The sequence below is a fragment of the Manis javanica genome, chromosome 1 (assembly GCF_040802235.1).
Source record: "Manis javanica isolate MJ-LG chromosome 1, MJ_LKY, whole genome shotgun sequence".
Taxonomy (NCBI): Eukaryota; Metazoa; Chordata; class Mammalia; order Pholidota; family Manidae; genus Manis; species Manis javanica.
This window is the reverse complement of record NC_133156.1, coordinates 220,884,684-220,908,804: the sequence shown is the minus strand read 5'-3', so window position 1 is coordinate 220,908,804 and position 24,121 is coordinate 220,884,684. Positions and strand designations below refer to the sequence as shown.

Below are 24,121 nucleotides of genomic sequence, written 5' to 3'. Positions count from 1 at the left end.
CTAGGGGAGCTTTAGATGAAAAAACTCCCCAGTGCCCAAGACCCACTCAGACTGACCCAATTAAACCAGAATCTGGAGGCGGGGTGGGTAGGGTCCAACCATGTGTGTTCCTAAAGCTTTCTAGGTGATTGCATTTTGAAGATTAATAACTTACTCTGAAGCTGGACCCTCTGCCCTGAGATTCCATCTATTCCTCTATGGTCTCAACTAAATTGTAGGCGATCTCTCCCTCACACCCCTTGCACCACTATGCCCAATGCTATCATAGGTGGTCTCCTTGCATTTCAGTGCTGCCACCAAGGACACTGTCATTTCCTTTTCCCTGATCCCTCATCCCCAGCTTTGAAACTCAGGCCATCAGACTGTAGGACCCACCACTCCCTCCTTGTTCTTGTTATCTGAGACTGTCATTCTTTGAAGATTTTAGCACATGGCTAGTTGTTAATCTTTCATCATTACTGCTTTTGTCATGATTCCAGGTGAGTTAATGTTCATATAAATGATTCTTCCAAAGCCCTGACCGCTCAGTCCCTGACTTCCTTTACTCCAATGATCTCATCCTCCATTCTACCAGTTAAGATCACCTCTATCAGCTGAGCACACCTCCTGTCTTTCCAGTTTATTCTTTTAATATCTCATCTCCAACAATCATTCCAGCTCACCAGGACCGTTAGCCTACCACGTCTTCACTAACTCTCAGTTCTCTTATGAACTTGTCTTTTTTCCTGGCTTAAAGTGTGTGGTCCATAATTAAAACCATTCTTTTGCAAAGCCTCTAAGATTGCTTGTCCCCCTTTCTTTGTGTTGTGTTTTTCTGGCAAAATCCCATTCTATGTTGAATCCATATTCCTCCCACTCCACATTTGCACCCAGGCAATGGAATCCATGCTAATTGGCCTCACTTAAAAACTGTACTTCTATCCTCAGTGATGCTTTTTAGTGCTATCTGGAATTCCTTCTACATTTCCCCAGTTCTTTTAGGGTTCTAAATGACTCTTCCAAATGACTATTAGATGGTTTCTCCTCAAACTTCCAATATCCCCTCCCATCTTCCTCAGCTGATGACTTGCCTTCCTATTTCAGGGAGGAAATAGAAGTGCTCAGGAGAGAACCACCATGAGCTCCTCTCACCACATGGAGCAACCTATCTGCGCTTGGACTGGCTAGTTGGCCTTTCCCCCTCTTCCTGGGGAGGTACTCTCTGTGTTCATTTCTAAAGCCTACCCTCTTGGAGATCCCATCCCTCTCTACCTATTTGTTATCTTTGCTCCTGGAATTTGGCCCACAGCTCCACATCATCGTATTTCCTCCCTCTCTGCATAGACATTCCATTAGCCCACAAACATCTGAGCAGAACTTTCCCTTCACCCCACATTCCCCTCCAGTTATCAGTTTGAACTGTCTGCTAGCTGTGTGCAATTTCTTTCTCTCCATTCTCTTGAACCCTCAACAGTCAATCTTTACTTCACCAAAATAGCCCCTGTTGAGAATACTCCTGACCTGTGTGGCTGGCCTTAGGTCCAGCGGTCAATTCTTAGGTCTCCTTGTACTCATCTCAACACCGTTTGACACAGCTCGATCACTTCTTTCTCTTTGAGGCACTTCCTTCACCAGGCTTCTGGGATGGATGCACGCTGTATTTTTCTGAGTAGAACTAATGACCTCCTGATATATTTCATTGCTTGTTTATTGTTTATTTTGGCCCACTAAAATGTAATCTCTTGGAGAACATGGGCTTGGCTTGTTTTCTTTATGGCCTAGAACAGTGGCTGATACTTAACAGGCACTCAATAACTGTTTGTTGAATGAACGAATGTGAGTCTAACGACCACTATATGCTAATTGGGTAGCTTCTTTCCTGGTTATTAGTTACCACAGCCATTTCCTTCCTCTTTTTCTTCGAACCTTGCATTTCCTAATTGTATTTTCTCTCTTCTCTACTCCATTCCTTTGTTTTTCAGGCTGAGCCATCACCATTGTGCTCATGTTTCTATGGGGTTCTAGTGTTTACAGAGCATCTGTTTATATCTGGTATTACAGATGCAGATGGCCTGTGGATCTGACTTGAATGACATCAGCGTATAATGCTGAATGTAGGTGCAGATTGAAAAAAATTAAAACTAAAAAGAATAAGAAATGAATGAAATCTTCCAGGGCTAAAATTATGGTCTTCTAGGGTATTTAGGTCTTTTGTTTGTTACTACTCTGTTTTACACTTCACTTTTTCACCCTGCTTATGATGGAATCCTTCCTTGATTTTCTGCAAGGAGTTTTAGAAGGCAGAAGAAATCTCCAAGCTCAAAAGACCCTTCTAACTTCTGTTCTGAGTTTATTCTAATTAAGAGTAGTCTGTTTCTCAGATTTTTATCATTCTTGTCTTCTGTATTGATATGCTAATGTGATACTGGATTTGTATGAAAATTCCTCATAACTGATCTTTTATTTATGGCTTCTACAGAACCTTGCCTCCTGGAATCCTTCAAATCCTGAATGTCTCTTACTTGTGGTGAAGGAACTTGTGCAACAATATCACCAGTTTCAATGCAGTCGCCTTCGTGAGAGCTCCCGCCTCATGTTTGAATACCAGACATTACTGGAAGAGCCGCAGTATGGAGAGAACATGGAAATTTATGCCGGGAAGAAAAACAACTGGGTAAGGTTTTCGAGAATGGGAAAAAAGTCACTTCATCTGTAATAAAATAATCATCTCATATGTCCATTTGTAATAAACTCTAGCCATTTCCTTAGGTAAATGTGGTTTAGTTTGCTTGTATACTTTCTTATAATTTAGAGTTTGAAGGGACTGTAGTGTTTATCTGGTTCATTGTGTTTCTCAGAGGTGTCTGGTACCGTGAAGTTGGTAAAATTTGGTCTCACATCCCCAGCCCCAGGTGGTCAGAAGTCAGGGGTAGAGCGGGAGGACCTGCACGTATAATAAGCCCCCATCTAGGTTTTGGAGTAGGTGGCTCACAGACAAGTACCCCTTCTTGTCCGTGTAAAACTGCTCCAGTATCTCAGTCAGAGAGCTCAGTAACTCTGGAGGTGGCTGACTTATGTGGAGCCTTTGATAATTTATTTCCATTGTAGGACCCTTTAAATGCAGGTCAGACCCTATCACTCCTCTGCCCAGGACTGCTATGCCTCTCCTTCTCACGGTAAAAGCCAAAGCCCTTCCGGAGCATTAAAAAGCTGTACGTGAGTCCCATCACCACCACCCTCCATCAGTCATTCCTTCTCTCACTTCCTCTCCTACTTCCTGTCTCAGAATATTCAGCCTTGGCCATACTAGCACCCTTGCCATGCTGCAGACATACCAGTATGCTCCTGCCGTGGGCTCTTGGTGTAGCTTTCTCTTTGTCTGGCTTATTTCTCCTAGATATTACCATGGCTAATACCCTTCCTCCTTAAAGTTTCATACGGTGTATTCTCAGCAGTGCCCATGTTAATATCCTCAATTTTTTTCAACAGCTTTTTTGAGGTTTAATTTATATACCATAAATACTCCCCTTTTCATTGCATTGAGTGTATTCAATGATTTTTAATACCTTCACTGAGTTGAGCAACTGCCACCATAGTCCAGTTTTAGAATGGTTCTGTCACCGCAGTAAGATCCCTCCTGCCAATTTACAGTTAATCCAACCCTTTCCCCCACCCAGAGCTCCAGGCAACCACTAGACTACTTTCTGTCTATATAAATTCGTTTTGTATAATGGAACCATACAATATATGGTCTTGTGTGACTGGCTTCTTGCACTTAGCATGATGTTTGAGGTTCATCCATGTTGTAGTGTGTTATCAGTACTTCATTCCTTTTTGTAGCTGAATAATATTCTGCTCTATAGACATGTAACATTTGGTTTATCCATTCACCAATTGATGGATGTTTGGGGTGTTTCCATTTTTTGACTGTTGGAACAATGCTATGTGAGCATTGACGTGCAAGTCTTTGTAACTCTTCTTTTTAAAAATCACAACACACACACACACACACACACACACACACACCCCTTTACCTTTTTTTTTTTGCATCTCTTTTTTTAATATACCATATAACTTAACATGTTGTATTAATATATGTTGCTGCATAAAATAATCATTCCAGAATTTAGTAATGTCAAACAATAACGTTTATTGTCATAGTTTTTGTTTGTCAGGAATCTGTTCACCCTCTGCTTCAATATCTCTCACATGCTCCACTCAAGGTGTTGGCCTGGGCTTTAGTCACCTCAGGACTCAGCCAGAGATGGATCTATTCTCAGTTCATTCATGTGGTTGTCGGTACCATTTAGTTCCTTGTGGGATGTTGGACTGAGAGTCCTAGTTCAGTGCTGTTGCCTGGGACCCCCTCAGACACTTAGCTCTTATAGGGCCTCTCCAAGGGGCAGCTCACAAGATGGGAGCTGGCTTCACCAGAGCGAGCAAGCAGGGGAGAGAGAGAGAGTGTGTGAACAAGGCAGAAGTCACAGTCTTAATAACTTAATTTCAGAAGGGACTTGTCACCGCTATTGCTGTTTTCTGTTTGTTAAATCCAGTCCATGCAAAGGAGAGGAATTACAAGGGTATGAGTACTGGGATCATTGGGAGCTACTTAGAAGTTGCTTACCACACTTACTGTGTTTATTGTTTGTCTGTCTCTTCCCACTGGAATGTAAGATTCCATGACATTCAGGGATCTTTGTTCTGTTCACTGATAGGTAATAAACACCTAGAGCAATGCCTGCCGCATTGTTGATATTCCATTAACATTTGTTGAATAAATTAATTAATAAACTCAAGTCTAGTTAAGTACAGAAGTTCCCTTTAAATGTTAATTCTTTTAGGTTTCCAAGGTTTTATACATGATTAATTCCTTTAAATCAATAGGACTAAATTTTACTCTTGTTACAAATCATCTTGATTGTTCAGTTCATGTTTTTGTAAAAAACAAATTTATTTAGTTTATTGTGGTAAAAATTAATTTTACCATCTTAACCACTTCTAAGTATATAGCTCAGTAGTGTTGAGTATATTCATGTTGTCTTATAACACATCTCTAGAACTCTTTCATCTTGCAAAATTGGAACTCTATACCCATTAAATACTAATTCCCCTTCCTTCCAGCCCTTGGCACCTACCTTTTTACTTTCTGATTCTATGATTTTGACTCCTTTAGATATGTCATTCAAGCAGAATTGTACAGCATTTGTCTTTTATGACTGGCTTATTTTGCTTGTTATAATGCCTTTGAGGTTCATCCATGTTGTAGTGTGTGACACTTCCTCCATTTTTAAGGCTACAGAGTATTCCTTTATATGTGTGTGGCACAATTTGTCTATTGATTCATGTATCAGAGGACGTTTGGGTTGCTTCCACCACTTGCTTGTTGTGAATAATACTGCACTGTACATCGGTGTGCTCACATGTCTTTGAGATCCTGCTTAAATTCTTTTGAATATATCCCTAAGAGTGGGATTGCTAATTCTGCTTTTAATTTTTGAGGAACCTCCACATTGTCTTCTCTAATGGCTGCACCAGTTTACATTTTCACCAACAGGGCAGAGTTCAAGGTTTTAAACTTTAATCTGGCCACATGGATAATAAGAACAAAGTAAGGAAAACTTTGTTGAACTTAGTTTATTCTCAAGCCCCAACATTTCCCTTATTAAATCATCAACTTAATTGACCCCTCAAAAAAGAGGTTTGGTTAATTTGGCTTGACTTCTTGGTGAACCAGGGTTGTCTTTAGTGCTGTTAGACTAATTTGAAAATGGGAATCACTGTCAGGCTAATTGGTCTTTAGTTTTTAGGATTTTCCTTCCTACTTAATTCCTCTTTTGAATATTAAGGCTGAATTTAAATATATCCAGTTTTGTGCCACATTTTCTGATCTAAGAATTTTTGAAATTATGTTCATTGGCTCAGTTAATACTTGAGTTATATAGTTCATCTAAGTGTCAAAGTTTAAATCATTTATTTAACGCAGCTAGACAGTTTGAATTTATAGTATTTTTGAAACTTTCTATTTAATGTTATTGATTCTCCTTTTTTTACTTGTAAAACTTGCTACTGCTATACTTAGCCCAGTTTATTTTGATTTACTGTCGAGTAATTTGTAAACATTAGGACAATGAGTATGGATTCAGGGGAAGTAAGGAATTTGAGAATCTCCATAACAAGGCATGTTGGACAGATAAAGGTTAAACTTATAGCAGACCTGGCCTAGCAAGGGCCTAGTAGAAGCTGGAGCTGAGACTATATAAGTAAAACTGTAGACATGTGAGCTAGTTAGTCAAGAAACAGGATATAAAGGTGAGTCTTGAGGGATGAAACACATTAGAACTTGGCATGCTGGTTCAGGAAAATGCTAAAGGACAGCCTGTTAACGGAATCCAAACCCAGACCAAGAATCTAGATGATAAACACAGGACTTTGGCAAAAATAAAGGAGCTTGACTTTCAGCCAAGATTTTTTGAATCAGGGACTGTATTAGTTTCCTCCTGCTGCTGTAAAAAATTACCACAAATATGGAGCTTAAACAACATAAATTCATCATGTTATGGAGGCCAGAAGTCTGAAATGGGTCTCCTGGGGCTAAAATTCCAGTGTCCCTGTGGAGGACGCAGGGGACTGTCTCAGGGTGCTGGAGAAACTGGCAGATGTGTTCTCAGAGAAATCATCCTTGAAAAATTGTGGAGAAGCGGAAAGATCCCAGAAAACTGTAGAAGGTAAAAACATTTTGGAAATTTTTTTAAAGAAATTACATTCAGGTCTTCAAATGGATGATTTGCAGACATTTAAATAAGAATGCAGTTGTCAGTTGGAACAACTGTTGGGTAAGCAAGATGGCAAACTGTCTTCCCTTTAAAGAAAGGTGGATGTCATTGACTTAGATTATCTCATTTTCAATAAAACATTTGGTCATTCTCCTTAGTGTTCTACTGACTGTAATGCTCCTTTCTTAGTTGCTGGAACCTGTGGAAGAGCTGCATCTGAAACACTGGCTATGACCCTTGGAGCCATCAGGGGTGTTGTGGAATGTTACAGGGCTTTTCTTTTAACCCTGGCCTGTTCTGCTGTTTTATTCGGGTGTTGAAAGGCATGCTTTTTAGTTTTTCTGATAACACAGTGCCTGAAAAGAGTTATATGAAAGATTACAGAATCTATTTAAAAGGATTTCTATGTTTTTATAAAATATAAAATAAAATATAAAAGCACTGGAATGCTGCACCAAACCCACAAGAGGGGATTTAGTAGGGCTAAGTCAGTTTTGGACTGATGAACATCTGTGTAAAGTCTACTATGACAGGTTTTGAATTTTAAAAAAAGCCATATACCAGACATGGCTTTGCTCTTGAGGGAGTTAAAATCCAGTTGGGAAGACTCAATACTTACTTGTAAAAAATGAAAAAGCAATGCTGGAGGGATTAAGTCTCAAAGGCAAGTATAGCTTGCATAAGAATTCAGAAGATCCAATCACAGGGAATGGAGTGACTAAGGAAAGCCTTCACTGACGAACTGGAACTGATCTAGGCCGTAAAGGAGGGTGGCATAGCACAACCGGTAGAGGAGGTCAGTGGGTTTTATCTTTGGAGAAAATCTTAGGGGCATGGCATATGTGGGGAACAAGAATTGTAAGGACACATATGACTGATTTACTGATCAGCAAATCACATATACTCTATGTTGTTAGAATTTGAAGCATGAAGACATTTTTATATGAAATAAATGGATGTTTATTAATTAAAATATTAAAATTAATATACTCTCTAAATAAAGCACTGTGAGAATCAATATGTTTTTCCTGGTCTAAGTGTAAGTCGATGTATTTTGGTTCTCCTGATCTGACTAGTCCGTCTGATAAATACTTCCTGTAATGAACCCAAGACTGTGCATAATTATTTAAGATCTTTGGATTACAGAATCCTGTATTAATTTGAGAGGATGGTGACCACTTGTCTTCGCCTTTGTCATCATTGAATTTTTCTTTGTGCCATGTTTTCCTATTCTTAATCTTGCATTTCTTCTCTAAAGGTATAAGGCTCTAAAAAGCCTGAGATGCCTCTTCCATTTTACTGTCAGTTGGCAAAAGGAAAATTGTGAAAGCCCTGTAGAAGAGGGAGAGGGCTCTGATATCCTTACAAGCCTGTTAATTGGAGATACAGTGTTCCCTCCATGCCACCACACAGAGACACTTCTTTTCCTCCCAACTCCATTTAGAGGGTTTTATCAAGTACACATTTGAAGGTAAACATTAAAAGAAACCCTCTTTATGAGTAATTTGCCTTTGTCTTATGAAGACATTCTCTCACTGCTTTGTGCATCTCCTTTAATGAGTAGATGTGAATTTTGAACACTGCATTCTTTATCTATGCTGGTATTGAAATTTTTAGTAAACATTAAAGTTTTTTTAAAATTTTTAATTTAATTTTATTATGATGATTATTTTTTATTTTAATATTTATTAGCATTAAAGTTTTTAATCAGGAGAAAACATGATACATTGGGATGCAGGCTTATATGTTTCCAAGGATGACACTTAAGTGTCTGTGTGATCAGAGCTTTTGTTTTTAAGTGTATTTATTTTTTTAAAACATTTTTATATTGATATAATTACAAATTGAAACAAGAAGTTGCAAAATAGTTTCAAAGGGGTCTTGCATACCCTTCCCTCAGTTTCCCACAGTGGTTACATTTTATACAACTGTAGTGTGGAAACTAAGGAATTGACATGGTGCAGTGTATGTGTATGCCATTTTATCACATGCGTAATTTCCTGTAATCACCACGGCAATCAAGATGCAGAACTATTCCATCATCACAAAGATCTCCTCCCTGCTATCTCTTTGAGCAGAGTTAATTTTAAGAGTAGAATTTTTATTTTGATGAATGCTACAATATAAGCCACAGGTATTAAAATCATATATACTGCTTTGGTACATTGTAAGTTTTCTCAGTCGGTAAAGACTAAGGCCTCATTGTAAATTATATCTATCCACTGCCATGTCAGCATTTCCTGCAGTCAGGGGTCTGTTGTATCTAAAGAACTTAGTGTTTGTTAATTGTAACAAACCACAGAAAACACATTTATGAATTTTTCTTTGGCTTTTGTTTGAATTCCCAGAACTCAAAGTTAGTTCATCATACCTAATATTTTGATCAAAGGCATTTTTCTTTCCTGCTATGAAATGAATGTTTTAAGATGTCATAAAACCACATATTTTCACATATTTTACATATTAAGGATCACTGGTGGGTGATCTGTGAGGTAAAACAGTTTTTTAGCAACGTATTTTTTCCTTTTGTGGGTATTTTCTTCATAGCGATATATACTTAAATACCAGAGAATGTGAAGCAATTACCTTTTTTATTGTTGTATTTGACTCCAAATCCAGTGAGATTTTAAGAATTGATGGCTTATAAATTAAGCTCTGGCAACATATAAAAATATCATATGAAAAAGAAAAGAACCATCTCATAATAGCTTCTCATTTGAGTTAATAACTTATGTTTCTGTCATCTCATCTTGCTGTGATGTTACATTTGAAGGACATGTATATGCGCAGTGTTAAAAGATGAACTGAGGCATTTAAATGTTTATTTGAGCAAACATTGATTCAGAGTAGTTCAGAGCATTCTACCGGCAAGTTCTGGGCAAGGTTTTTATAGAGAAGATGGGAAGCGAAGCAAGGAACCTACTTGATTGGCTAGAGCTCAAATGATTGCATTATTTGGGGAAAGCCTAGTTGCCTGTTTGTGGTTGTTTGTTATCAACCTTAAGGCATTTATAGTAATTAACTGGCTGAGGTTTTGTTTTATGTAGTTTGGGTACCAAGGCATTAGAGCCACCACAGTCTAATGGCCTCTTGATTACTCTTACAGAACTGTGTGTTCGAGTGTAAGCTCCTTTAGGGCAGAGGCCACTTGGAAATGTTGGGGAGAGAGTGATCTGGAGGTAGGAACTTCAGATTCTAGTTTTGACATTGGCTTTGTTTGTGTGACTGTAGGTTTTCCAGGAGTCACTTTCCTGGAGATACCTAGTCTCTTACCCCAGCCTTGACACAAAGATATGTTAGATCCCATGTGTGTGAAGCAACTGGAATTAAGCAAACATGGAGTTACATAATACAAAGTATTATTATTATTAGCTTTTTGTGTATACTTGAAGGAATTACTATAGTAGGTCTGCCAATTAATTCTAGTTCAGCAATTCTTCCTTTTATTTATCTCTGAAAATGCTGTTATTCATAAAGTGCCATTATGTGGACCAGTAGAAGGTATCACCAACATGCAGATAAAGAATGGAAAGCACAGTGAAAGGGAAAGTTACTTCGTAAGAAAAAGCATGTTGCTTATCTTTGCAGGAGGAGTTCTGAAGGTGTTCGGAGGATGGGAGACTAGAATGCCAGCTAAGAGGAATGGAGGGGGAGAAAGTGAAGTAAAAATGGTAGGTTTAGACAGTGTTTGGAGGAAGAAGGAAAAAACGTATTATCTGGAAGAGGCAGTCGGGTGTCATGATCATTCCCATTAACCAGGTGACATTTATCAACCTTGCTGTCAGGAGTGTTCCAGGCTCATGGTATTTGGTAGCTCAGGTAGGTCTTCAGGTATTTGTGACAGAGTATCTCACTGGATGTGAGGATCAATGTTAACGGAAAAATGTGTAGAACTGTACTGTCCAGTACAGGAGTTGCTAGCCATACATACATGGCTGCTGAACACTTGAAATGTGGTTAGTCTGACCTGAGATGTATGTAAATGTAAAATACATGCCAGAGTTTGAGGAAGTAGTAAAAATGATCTCACTAATAATTTTTATATTGATCAACATAGAAATGAGAATACTTTGGATGTATTACTAAAACTAACTTCACCTGTTCCTCTTAACTTTTTAAATGTGGCTTTCAGAAAATGTTAAATCATCTTAAGTTACATGTATGTGGTCACATTGGTGTGCTACATTATCTTCCCCTTGGACAGTACTGGTCTGGAATGGTGGGAGAGGTGGGAGAGTGCTAGGAGAGGGACCAGAGTATCTGCAGGACGTGGAAGTAGACAGTATTCTCACCACTGACTGTGAGAATGGTGATGCCAGCCAGCGTATGTAGTAGGGGGGATACAGGGGGCTTCTCTCATCATCTCCCTTTAATTTACACCTTTGGGAGTTATCCCCTAATAGCATTTGACTTGTAGGCAGGGATACACTTGTGGTGGCTCCTTTGAAAAGCGTGTTGTGTGGTAGTCAGCTGTGATGTAGCACATTTCTAGGAACTGACCAGCTTTGTTTTTGTTTTGACCAGATGGAACTATTATGAGTTGAATGTTATTTAAAATAAATAAACCCATGAGAGGGGCACACATTTTTATTGTTTCTGTAATGGACTTTGTTCCATTGAATTTTGACTCATATATCAGTAGGAGTACTTAGACTCTTGCTGTCCACAGTTTATACCTCAGGTTTTTACTTTATTCATAAACAGGTAGTATGTCTGTGTACCTAAGTTACTTTATACCTAAAGACATTAAAAGTGAGAATGATAGCTTTTTCAATCTTACTGAGACTTACAAGGAATTTTATTACTGTTTTTAAAGTAATAGAAGTGTCAGTAGAAAGTTGCAGTTTCCTTTAGCAGCAGGCTGCATTAATGGAAAAGCCCTTGTTTTACGGAAGCATATGAAGCACAAAGGAAATCCTCTCCACTTCCTTTACCCATTCCTCACAGAGCAGCGTGTGAGGAAGGATGGGAATTGTGCCATCTACTTGTATTTGTGAGGCTACTTGTTTGTTCTGAAATCTTGGGTGCCTTGCCCCATTTCCTAGATGGCCATTTAGATGTAGGGAGCACCCTTTGCGCCGTTTTCTCAGTGTAAACAGAATCAAGGACTGTCTTCAAAGGACCAGCTGACTTGAGTTTTAAAAGCTTTCTCTTCATGTAGTAAAAGGAAAATGACGAAGAATCCTGGATTTTAAGTGTTCTATAAGAAAACCCCTCAGATTTTTTTATATTGCTCTTCTGTAGCTTTTTACTTATTTTCGCAACTAACCATTAACTTTTCACTGTAAAGAACTGTGGAAATAGTGTTGATTAGTTCAGGAGGCACATTAAGCCAAACTGAGTTCTTGCCTCGGAATTAGGAGTTGGAGCTGAGAGTGAGGTTGGTCGCCTTATGAGTAACTGGTCTGTGGTATAAATCTGGGAGCTTTTTTTCCTCATATTATCTAATCAAAAGAATCAGAAAGTGGTAAATAGAGAGAAAGTAGAATGAAGCACAGAGAGAGCAAAGATAAGAGATAAAGACAGAATTCTGAGGGTATTACAGTCCTTTGAACTGAGGCTGGGCCCTGTTTTCTGATCTTAGATTCCATGAGACTCCTCATATCCTTTAATACATTATCTTTTATTTGCTCAGGTTAGTTTGAATTGCAATCCTGTTACCTGAAACTAAGAGTCTTAACTCAGTTAACTTACAAAACATCCTGAGAATAGCTCTGTCAAACATCATTATAATATTTTGTCTGTCTAGTTAAAATAGCCTTTAAGCTCCATGAGAACTATATTTTGTTTGTCTTAAGCTTTCCATTACTTAGCCTCATACTTGGCGTAGTAGGTATTCAGTAAATGTTTGTTGAATGAATGAATGAGTGAATGCATGAGTTATGAGTATCTCGTTATGAATGCCTTTATTTGAAAATTCCTTTAAAAAATTTTTTGAATGGATAATATATTCATGTTGTTCAAAAATCAAAGTCTCTCAAAAGATGTATAGTGCAAAGTCTGCCTCCCATCATTGTCCAGTGTTCACCCAAATCATAACCACCTTCCTTCCTTTCTCCCAATCCGGGTAAGAACTTGGGATAACCTTCTTCCTAGTATAGCTTTTCAGAGTTTCTTTATACATATAAAAGCAAATATATATGTATTTCCCCCGTTTTTTATGCAAATGGTAACGTATTAGAAACTATGTTTTGCGCCTTGCTTTTGACTTAATTTAGCTCAAGAGATTTTTTTTCCCAAAAAAGCACTAGAGAAGTCCTTCATTCTTTAAAAAATTTGTAAACATTGTATAATTGAGCCATAATTAAAAAAAATCTGTACTCTATTGTTGCATATTAAGGTTATTTTAAATCACTTGTTATTACACATAATACTGTAATAAATAATCTTGTACATGTCATTTTGCATGTGTTCAAGTATGTCTGTGAGGTAAATTCCTAGAGGTGGAATTGCTGGATCAAAGATTATACATGCTTATAATTTTACCACCAAGATGCTCTCCATAAAGTTTATGCCAGTTATTAATCCAGCAGCAGTCTATGAGAGTGGTTATTTCTCCACAGTATTGTCAATAGTATATTAACATTTGTGGGTTTCTGTCAAGTTCCACTTTGCATAATGGCCAGGTAGCTCTGGTTGGACTAACGCTTCCACAGTAACAACTGTAAGCTCTGGACAGAATATAAAGCCATGCACCCAAAGGCTCTGGGGAGTGATTAAAGGCGGTCAGACACTGGATGGGGAAAGCAGAGCTTGTGAGACAAAATCAAACATCTAGTATCCATGATAATGGAGTCCTAGAAGGAGAGAGGAGAAAAAGAGAGAGTAGGAAAATATTTGATGAAATAATGCACAGATATTTTCAAATATGGTGAAAGACATAAATTTACAGATTCAAGAATCTCAACAAACCCTAACCAAGACAAATGCAAGAAAAAACCAAAAAAGGCACATCATAGTCAAAATACTGAAAATCAAACATAAGGAGAAGATTTTAAGTGATGACAGAAAAATGACACTTTATTTATAGGTATCCAATTATATGAGTCAACACCGACTGTTCATTAAACACAATGGAGGTAGGAAGACAGTGCAGTGGTAACTTTAAAATGCTGATAGTTTTCTGCTAATCTGGTGAAAATTTTAATTCGTTTTCCCTGTGTTATGAATGAAGTTCAGGAATTTTTCAAATGTTTAAGAGTCATTTGTATTTCTTTTGTGTATATCGTTTGCCTGTTTCTCTTGTGGGTTTTTCATCTTGTTTTCATTAAGGTCACCAGCTCTTTGTGACAGAATTGCACATTTTCCTTAGTTTGTCCATTGTCTTTTGACTTTGCTGATGGTGGTTTTTTGCCAACCACAGAATTTTTATGTTCGGCTGGTCAAGTTTATCTTCTTTTCCTTTATGGCTTCTGAATTTGGAGCCATGTTAGAAAGGCCTTCTCTGCTGCAGGGTTATAAAGACCTTTGTCAATGTCTTCTTCTTTATGGTTTGAGTTTTTATACTGAAATCCTTAATCTACTTGGCCTTTATGCTCATGTATGATGTGAAATATGGATCTAACTTTTATTTATTCCTACATGGTTACCCAGTTGTTCCACACCATCAGTTGTACACTGAGTGTATTTGGGCTTATTTCTGGAACTAATTTCTGTTCCATTATTCTCTTTGTTGATGTAACACCATTAACTACCCTGCTGCAATTATTGTGTCTTTATATTATGCTTTACTATCTGGTGTCTCTTGCTTCCTCTCATAGCTTTTCTTCTTTAAAGTTTTCCTAGATGGTATTAATTGTTTATTTTGCCACATGCTCTTATAACTCAGCTTTTTAAGGGTTCCCTCAAAGGAATGAGCACCAAAGCCTAGACTGGTTAAGTCTCCCTGAAATATGCTCCCAGAGCACACTGTCCTTTCTTTGATAGATTTTTCACAGGTTATCATTTATAGGAGTATGATTTTGATTAATGTCTGACTCACTCACTAGACTATAAGCTCCAGAAGGGCAGGGGTCATGTTTCTTTTGCTTATATTCGCTGTACCTGTATAGGGCTGACACATTTTTGGCTCTTAATTTGTAGTAATGAATGGATGAATAAAGCTTGATCATTGAGGTTGGGCTCTGACTCTTTACTAGTGTCTTAGTGACCACAACCCAGTTTCTTACCTATTCTACCCCTCAGTTTTCCTCATTTCTAAAATAGATACAAGTGAATTACACCTACTAAACAGGGTTTTGGAATAATTAAATATCATAGACAAACTTTGTAAAATATGAGATGTTATAAAATTCTGATTAGACTAATTTTGGCTTTTGCTTTCACACGTGATGGATAATTATATATTTGCCAAGGAGCGATGTCCTGACGTGGGCTGTTGGTTATCAGAGCCCTTATGAAGAATCACCCTCACCAGATTTGTGAACCTGTTAGAGGTATAGTCATTCCTGAGTGTATCTTACTTTTAGCTGTCTAAGCAGTAAGAGCAGTCAATTTCAGATCACAGCTTGTTCATTTTATTTTATTGTATCGACAAGGGAATAGTTTCTAAGGAAGGAAGTAAAATTTCCCTTTCTAGCGCAACCTGGGTTTGGAATCCATTCTGCACGAGATGTCTACCAGTCACTTCCAAAAAGGAAAAGAGCTACTATTGCCAGAAGAAAAGCTTAGACCTAATAAATTGCCAAAACCCAGAGTCTTGTAAGTTTAAGTTACTTGCCAATGTACTGTAACTTGAAAAAAGGAAGGATGCACATATTTATTGCTAATACTGGGGAAGTTGCCATTGAGGCAGCTGGCAGAATGGCTGACATTTTAACAGTCAAAGGTCAGATAATTTTCTTTATCTATCCAAGAGAAGATTTGACCAACGATTGACAAAAAATTAAATTATTCTGTTCACTTGGCTGTATCTAAATGTCTCATTTTCAGCTTACAGGAAAGATGCTATGGAAGCACTCTTCTATGTTACAACAGTATGACCATAAATTGCTTGAATAACTGTTGAAACTTCAAGTAAAAAAAACACAGGAAAAGCTATTGTCTGAGGCAGAACTCAGAATGGATTTTTCACTTGTGTTTTGCTTCTCATATAATGTTTATGGCTCAGATTTCACATTACGATATGTTTTACATCATCATTTACTTGGTTTCACACAGGAAGATTACCTTACAGGTCATAAGCAAGATCAGTAGCAGAACTGTAAACTGAATTCTTGAGTCTTATTTCCAACATTTTCAGTGCTGTTAGAAACAAGTGCTAAGATTTCTTTATTCTCTCAGGGGTAAAATAAAGAGTGTATGGTAGGCTTGAAAGTTGGAGATCAAAAAGCACTTTCTGTGGTTTCCAGGGGACCAAATTCTTTTCACAGTCTTAACTTTCTTTTATTATGAATTTAGTTGTGTAAATCAGCCTGTTGCTGATAAACACAAATTTATATTAGTCCTGGACAACACGTCTTTTATTATGGATTTAGTTGTGTAAATCAGTCTGTTGCCAATAAACATACATTTTTTATTAGTTGTAGGATCAACATTTTGAGAAGAAATAAAGTAGGGATTGCCTAAGCTTTTTAAAAAGAATCTTAGTCCAAAATAACTGGTAGAATAAAAATATATTGTACAAACTAAATAGGGCAAACCAGCTAAAATTCAGTGCGTGGACTAAAATAGCTAGCAGTTCAAATGAGTCCAAGTGCTAAATATGTAATTATGTTTCCTCTTACCTTATATGTACAAGATTTCTTTTAATTTTTTAAATCCTACATTCACTCCTTTTGTTATTGTTTCCAGAAAATATGTAAGAGCCATTGAGTCTAATCAAATAAAAATTTGAGATTGCAATTTTATCCTACAGATGGACATTTATATTTATTTATTTATTATTAAGGTATCATTGATATATACTCTTATGAAGGTTTCACATGAAAAACATTGTGGTTACTACATTCACCCATATTATCAAGTCCCTCCCATACCCCACTGAAGTCACTGTCCATCAGTGTAGTAAGATGCCACAGAGTCACTACTTGTCTTCTCTGTGCTACACTGTCTTCCCTGTGACGCCCCTCTCCACACCATGTGTACCAATCATAATACCTCTCAATGCCCTTCTCCCTCCCTCCCCACCCACTCTCCCCCACCCCTCCCCTTTGGTAACCGTTAGTCCCTTCTTGGAGTTTGTGAGTCTGCTGCTGTTTTGCTCCTTCAGCTTTGCTTCTTTGTTATGCTGCACAAATGAGGGAAATTGTTTGGTACCTCTGTTTCTCTGCCTGGCTTATTTCACTGAGCATAATATCCTCTAGCTCCATCCATGTTGTTGCAAATGGTAGAATTTGTTTTCTTCTCATGGCTGAATAATATTCCATTGTGTATATGTACCACATCTTCTTTATCCATTCATCTACTGATGGACACTTAGGTTGCTCCCATATCTTGGCTATTGTAAATAGTGCTGCAGTAAACATAGGGACGCATATGTGTTTTTGAATTTGAGATCTTGCTTACTTTGGGTAAATTCCTAGAAGTGGAATTCTGGGGTCAAATGGTATTTCTATTTTTAGTTTTTTAAGGAACCTCCATATTGCTTTCCACAATGGTTGAACTAGTTTACATTCCCACCAGCAGTATAGGAGGGTTCTGGGGGCTTTGTATTTTATATCTTTCATATACTATATAGCTAAATCCCAATCTCAATTTCTGCAAGAGTGAACTATAATTTATTTCTAGTTTCATACCTTTGTGGTCTGAGAAGCTGGTTGGTACAATTTCAATCTTTTTGAATTTACTGAGGCTCTTTTTGTGGCCTAGTATATGATCTATTCTTGAAAATGTTCCATGTGTACTTGCAAAGAATGTGTATCCTATTGCTTTTGGGTGGAGTGTTCTACAGATGGACATTTTATACTTGTAGGTAGAAATGGCTATTTATTAATTGGTAGATGCTTTGCTTCTCTAAGCTGAAGATGAAGAAGTAAATTGAGTTTGATTTATTATTGTCTGTCCAACCAACTCCCTTCTAATCCCATGGTACTTTAAAAAATTCTGTCTCAGTCTCCGCAGGAATGACTTAACAAATGCTCAGCATAGATGAAGTAGCCATGGTAGTGTTCAGTAACTCTATGAATGGTTGTTGCTCATCCTCAAGGGGTTTAAAAGCACCGACTTGCTCTCTTTGGAACACCCGGGCCTATTCCTGCGTCAGCCCTTGTTCTTTCTATTGTCTGGCCTGGGATGCTTTTCCTCTGTATTACATATGATTTGTTTCTCACCTCTTTTGCCATCTCTGCCCAATTGTTACCTTGTCAGATTACATAAAGATCTATAAAGAACAGAATTCCTACTATTTGAGAGTTTGGAGCAAAGGAGGGTCATAATCTGACTAGTGTGTTAAAAGGATCACTGCCTGTGGTGATGGGAATAACCTGTGGTGATGGGAACGAGGGTTGAAGCAGTTAGGGGTGATTGCAGTTATTTAGGCTAGAGATAATATCCGCTTAGGTCAGGTGGTTGTGGAGGTGGTGAGGAGTGGTTGGGCTGTGGGTACATTCCGAAGGTAGAGTCAACAGAATTTGCTGCCAGTTTGAGTGTGCGATGAGAGAGAAAGATAGGACAAGATGATTCTGAGGTTTTTGGCCTGAGAGACTGAAAGAATGGAATTTATTTATTGACTGAAATGAGGAATAAATTTCAAAGGAAAAGCACAAAATCAGCAGTTTGGTCTTGTTTTATTAATGGTAGTTGTGTAAATAGAATGAATTAGGAAAATGTCTAGGATGGAGGTATGACATTTGGGGATTATCAGCATTTAAATGATATTTAGAGTCATGAGCCTGGCTGAGATCACCTGGGGAGTGTGGATAAAGGAACAAGGTCTTGGGGGTAGGCTGTGGTGGTGGCAGTGTGCTCAAGTGTCCAGAGGTTGGGGACACCAGAGGGAGGGCCAGTGAAGTAGAGAAGAACCAAGAGAGAATGGGATCCTGGAAACCAAGTGAAGAATGTTCCAGAGAAGGAGTGATCAGCTATTTCAAAATGCTGCTGATAGAACAAGTAATGATTGAGAAGTAACCATTGGTTTGGGCAAAGGGGAGGTCATTGGTGACCTGGATGAACTCTTTTGGTAGAATGATGGGGACAAAGGCTGACTGGAGAGGGTTCAAGAGAGAATAATAAAAGAGGAAATGCAGACCTCAAACACAGACTAATTCTTTACAGGAGATTATAAATCAACGTTTGTAAAGTAGAACAGAAATGTAAGATTGGACCTGAGAGAGAAGTGAAGTTATGAAAGACTTTTTAAATGATGTTTGCGTGCTGATGGGAGTGAGTGGGTAAAGAGGAAACATTGATTATATAGGGGAAAGGGAGCAGGGACAATTGTTGGGAACACATATGCTCTGATGAGTGTTCCTTCCTCTGTAGTGCTGTGTGCAGCCCTGAGGAAGACTTCTCTGCTCTCCTTTTCTCACTCCCAAACTCCTGCAGGGCTGGATGCCTCTCTAATAAGCTCCCATATCACTCTCTACTGTTGTGTGTTGTCCCTATACTTACCCTTCCAAAGTATGAGCCCATGTACTTTATGTCCAGAGAATCAGGTTTACAAAGATAATGTTAGTTTTGTAGTCTTTTAGGAGTTCAACTTAATACCAAAACCATACCTTTCTAGCCATGTTGGACTGTAACAGAAGGTAAGAATATTACTAGGATCTTCCGTGAACCTTCTTCTCCCACCTGCCATGGTGAACTGTTTGTAGATCCCTCCGTGTCTTTGAACTATTCTCTCAAGCATTGAGGTGTAGTAGCCTTCACAGATTAGTGTTCCATACCAGGGACAGCTGCCCAGCTCTGAGGATTAGTCCTGTTTCTCACCAAAGGCATTCCTGGTGGCACAGTGGCTTATATGACTCGGGCTTGCCTCACCTTTGCTTCTGTCATTCGTTTCTCATATATGCCTTTTCTGTCAGGGGGTTAGGCTTGTGGCTGTGAAGTGTTCTGGCCTTAGCTGGAGGTTGATGTAAGTTAAACAGTGTTGTAAGCAGTAACAACTGTGTAACAAATGTGTAGTTACCATTTTTGTCTTTTGAGCTCAAGGTTTCTGTTTCTCCTTACATTTTCATGATTCTAAGTCAGACTTTAAAATTAAGCGAGGACCTTGAAGCCAGTTGCTAAGGTGGTTGGAGAAAGGAGTGCTGACTGTTGTGGGATCTTCTGTAAGAGGTGGGCATGTGTGCTTATGCATGTTCATCCACCCACCTTTAAAATATACTTGTAAATGCTGTGTTTAAAGGTGTGTTTTAGGGAATTGAAGTGCTTCTTTGTTTTTTTAATGGGGAAGGCAGTGGAGACGCCGGGAGCTCTTTAGTGGTCACAGTATGAAAAGGACAGAAATCTGTTCCGTATAGTAGTTCTAGATCATCCCTGGAGTTCTCTGTTCAAACAACATTTCACAGTGAAACCCAGTATGTCAAAATCCAAGCTGAACTGCAGGCCTGCAATGAGAGAGGGTGGAAGACCCAGGACCCCACCAGTTCAGCATCCTTCTTTCTTGCCTTTGTAGAGGTTCCTTGGAACCCCCAGGTGTCTGCATTGCCCAATTGAAAAACCCCTCCTCTAGACTATGACAAAGAATTTCCAAAACTATGATTCCGTAGGCTTTGCCATCATAAAAACAAAAGCAATTTATGATGATTCCCTATCATCAAAAACTGAGAGGGAAACATTTTTCTTTTATATGAGTTTTCTCTTAAAAAAAAAAGATTTTATTATTTAAGCTTAGTTAAATGTTCTAAATTTCCAAATGTCTGTCCATCTTTCCTATAGTGACTAGCTCATAGAATTACTGATAAATATTAGTTGGTGATAATGTTAAAAGATTCTGGAGATTAGGGTCTTATTTGGGGAGTCCACTGATGTACTGCTTTATGTGGGTAGAAGTGTGACCTTTCTATGCACTCCCAGAGACACTTACAGAAAGAATGATGATCTATGTCATTAGCCTGTGGGTTATAAATATTAGTGAAGTAGTCTGAATGCTTTAGTAAAAACAAATGAATTGAAGGGGCAGGTCTGTCTCTATTGTTTGGATTTTTTAAAAAATCATACATTCATGTATTCTTTTTATACTTTAGAAAACAAAAAAGGGAATACTGCTGCATTGTAATTTTATTGCACATTTAAAATGCAGATTTAAAAATTCTAATTGTGCTTTTTAGTAACTAATAATTTAAAAATTCTTTCTGAACCTCCCCTACTTTTCCAACCACCTTTTCTTGCCTGATGTTAAGAAACCCAAATTGAAGATGCCTGCAGTTTGAACAGGTTGAACTTGTGGCCTTGGCTTTAATTGTCACTTCACAATCTATTTTTGATTTTAATCTTATTATTATAATACCTTTTTTCTACAGACTGGTGAATTTTCAGCTCGTTTCCTTTTGAAGTTGCCGGTGGATTTCAGCAATATTCCCACATATCTTCTCAAGGTAAAAATACATGATTTTCAATATGAGACTATAAGTGAGCTTTTTAAATAGTTATTTAACTCTGAATTCTTGTATGACTGATTTGCCAGCATTTTGTTCAGCTGATGAAGTTTATTAAAAATATTTATTGCGTGAAGATCCACTGAGTTACTTTGTTATATAAAAGCTAAAACAGGAGCCCTAAAAGTAATTTTAAAATGAATTTTCTTTATAAGATAAAAATAGTATAAGTAAGTTAAATATTGGGAAAAAAATTCACCTTTAGTTAATATTATTGGGGTGAAAGACTCACATAGAAATTGTCTAATAAGTGTTCTGTAAGATTGCATATTAACTATATTGTGCTGAAGGACATTTAATTTTATTTATTTATGTCAGCAGTTGATCTCAGGTGCCTTCAAAATTGCACTGTCCTGAAGAGACCCAGAACTGAATTAGGCCTATATATGGCATTCTTTAAAATGTGATACAGGCAAGGTATGGCTTGGGGGGCACCTATAGGGGAAGGATCTGCAGATGCTTTGCAAAGAAAGGGTGGGATCAAGTGACTAGGCTGTGGTTACTGTGAAAGACACTGAAGGCACCAGGGAGCACGTTCTGAACAGGAATCCTTAAGACAGAGGCTTAGGTTCATCATAGATGAGGGTTTTGGTTGTGATTTAAGGTATGGCTGGCTGCCCTCAGTGCCGTATTTCAACCTGTGGTTATATAGTCTTAGTCTAAATTAAGAGAAATTTCTGCTTTCCTAATTTGACATTGTTCAGTGAGTTAATGGTATTTATAACAGTATAGAAAGAAGACAGACTCCTTGCACAAGTTTTCCTGAATACTGTAGTAGTCATAAAATAAGATATCAATCTTGATAATGATTGAAGTATGATCTGGTGGAATATAAACTATAGACCATAGAAAAGATTAGGGAACGCTTGTTTTTCATACATTCCACCCAAGGAGGGATATGATTTTCTTTATCCCTAAGTAAAGCATGGGATTTTGTACCTCATCAAACTTTAATTTTTAGTTTCTAGTTGACTAGTTTTCCACTGTGTATCCAAATGTTGTGAAGTCCAAGTGAGAATGGAAGTCAGCAATTATATTAGTTTCACCACACTCCTCTTGTGGAAAATATACATATTAGATCTGTGATTAACAAGCCTAATTAGTTTGGTTTCAGCAATTACTGTACTCTGTTAGAATAACAAGCAGTCTCCTTGGAAACTCTTAGATCACAGACTCATTGACTTCCACATATTCCAGTTAAAACTCTATTTCAGCTCATTTAAAACCAAATTTAATAGACTATGAGAGTACATTATTCATATAATCACTTTAATCCATAATTTACATTACAGTATCTTTGTTTTGATTTGTTGGGCCTTATCATTTTGAATGATTGTCCCATTTATTTGAACTTAATGTTGCCTCTGCTCATGGTCTTGAGGGTCAAAGGGGAAAAAAATGCCTCTAAAAAATTAGATAGCCTATCTAATATTTTTCCTGAAAAATCAAATTTCCATATTTTCTATTCTAAGGGTCCTAACTTTCTATTATTATGCCCTTACTTTCCTTGCTAGCCGTAAGATGGAAAGTACTTGGTAAAGGAGGAGAGCTTCCTTCCTGGCCCCAAAAGGAATATGAAGTGATTTTTCTATATAGATGAAATACCTATATTGCAGCACTAACGCTCTTTCTGCAAAGAGAGTAAAACAGCAAGGTCAAAAAAAAAGAGACTCCTGTATACATAAAACAACAGCAGAAGAACACCTGCCTGCATACCAGAAGTAATCCAGAACACCTGTTGAGGGTTTTAAGCAGCAAGTTCCTGCAGTTGCTATCTCATAACCGTGGAAGATTTGGCCATCCTACTCTTAAAACCAAGTTTGCATTGAGAATTGCTTCACATATCATTTGTGTTGGAGTGCTCCTAGTCTGATTACTAGGCCGCCGTCTGATGGTCTCAGTCTTAAAGTAAACTCCCAGGTTCTTTGGGTTACTCTTCACCAGCATCAGTGTAGTTTTGCCTCACCATCCCGAAGAAGTGAAAGATAAGGTAAAACTTTTAGCTGTTGAGAAAGCATGGAGTTTGATTACATTCGCTACTGATTTGTTAGTGATTTCATTATGTTAATCATCAAGCCATCCATGTTTATATTCCCAAGTGTACCTTGGAATTTTATCCACTAATAGAGTATTTTGATGTTAGAATGAAAAAGCCATTACATATTCAGTGATACGATATTACTTAGTATTATTCTCGAAGTATGTATGCTTATGACATGGGATGGAATGAATTTATTCTGAAAATGAGTCCTGACTTCATGTGGATAAAATGAGTTTCTGTGGCCAGGATTCTCCCCTGGCTCTGGTTGACTAGCTCACTGCACACCTGTGGGCAATACATGGCTGTTGACTCTATATAAAGAGCTCCACCCAGTGCTCCGGGCACGACACGATGGCAGGGCTGCAAGGCTGCAGGAGAGCAGAGCAGAGGCTGGAGTGGTGGCAGTGCTGAGGACAGAGGCCCAGAGGATGGCTGTGTGGGACGACTGTGCAGAGAGGCCCAGAGGACAGCTGTGAGGGACAACTGTGCAGAGAGGCCCAGAGGACGGCTGTGTGGACAGAGGGGCCCAGAGGCAGAGATTGGCTTGCTGCATACAGACTTCTTCTGAGTGAATGGGATTCTAGTGACTGACCTGCCACCTGGAAATAAAGTTGGGTATAACCCTTTCACCACCAAGAATGTTTTGCTGTCATTTTCTTTGGTCACATTGAATCCATAGTGAACTTGCCCAGGGCTGAAACCCATTGGCAAGACAATTGGTGAAAGTCGGCAGGGTTCATTGTTGACCAACGAAAAGACAAGCTGCCCTTATGGGAGGGGTGCTTCAGTGG

At 38.2% G+C, this 24,121-nt stretch overlaps 1 protein-coding gene across 6 annotated transcripts in view; it reads left to right on the top strand.

The window, feature by feature from the left end:
• BABAM2 (BRISC and BRCA1 A complex member 2) overlaps positions 1-24,121 on the top strand; it is a 387,307-nt gene that overhangs the window by 120,719 nt on the left and 242,467 nt on the right. For all 6 annotated transcript variants that reach the window (XM_073214996.1, XM_037009417.2, XM_073214993.1 and 3 more), the window contains 2 exons: positions 2,459-2,653; positions 21,155-21,229. In XM_073214996.1, the coding sequence (XP_073071097.1) occupies positions 2,459-2,653; positions 21,155-21,229 (270 nt within the window). The remainder of the gene's footprint in view (positions 1-2,458; positions 2,654-21,154; positions 21,230-24,121) is intronic.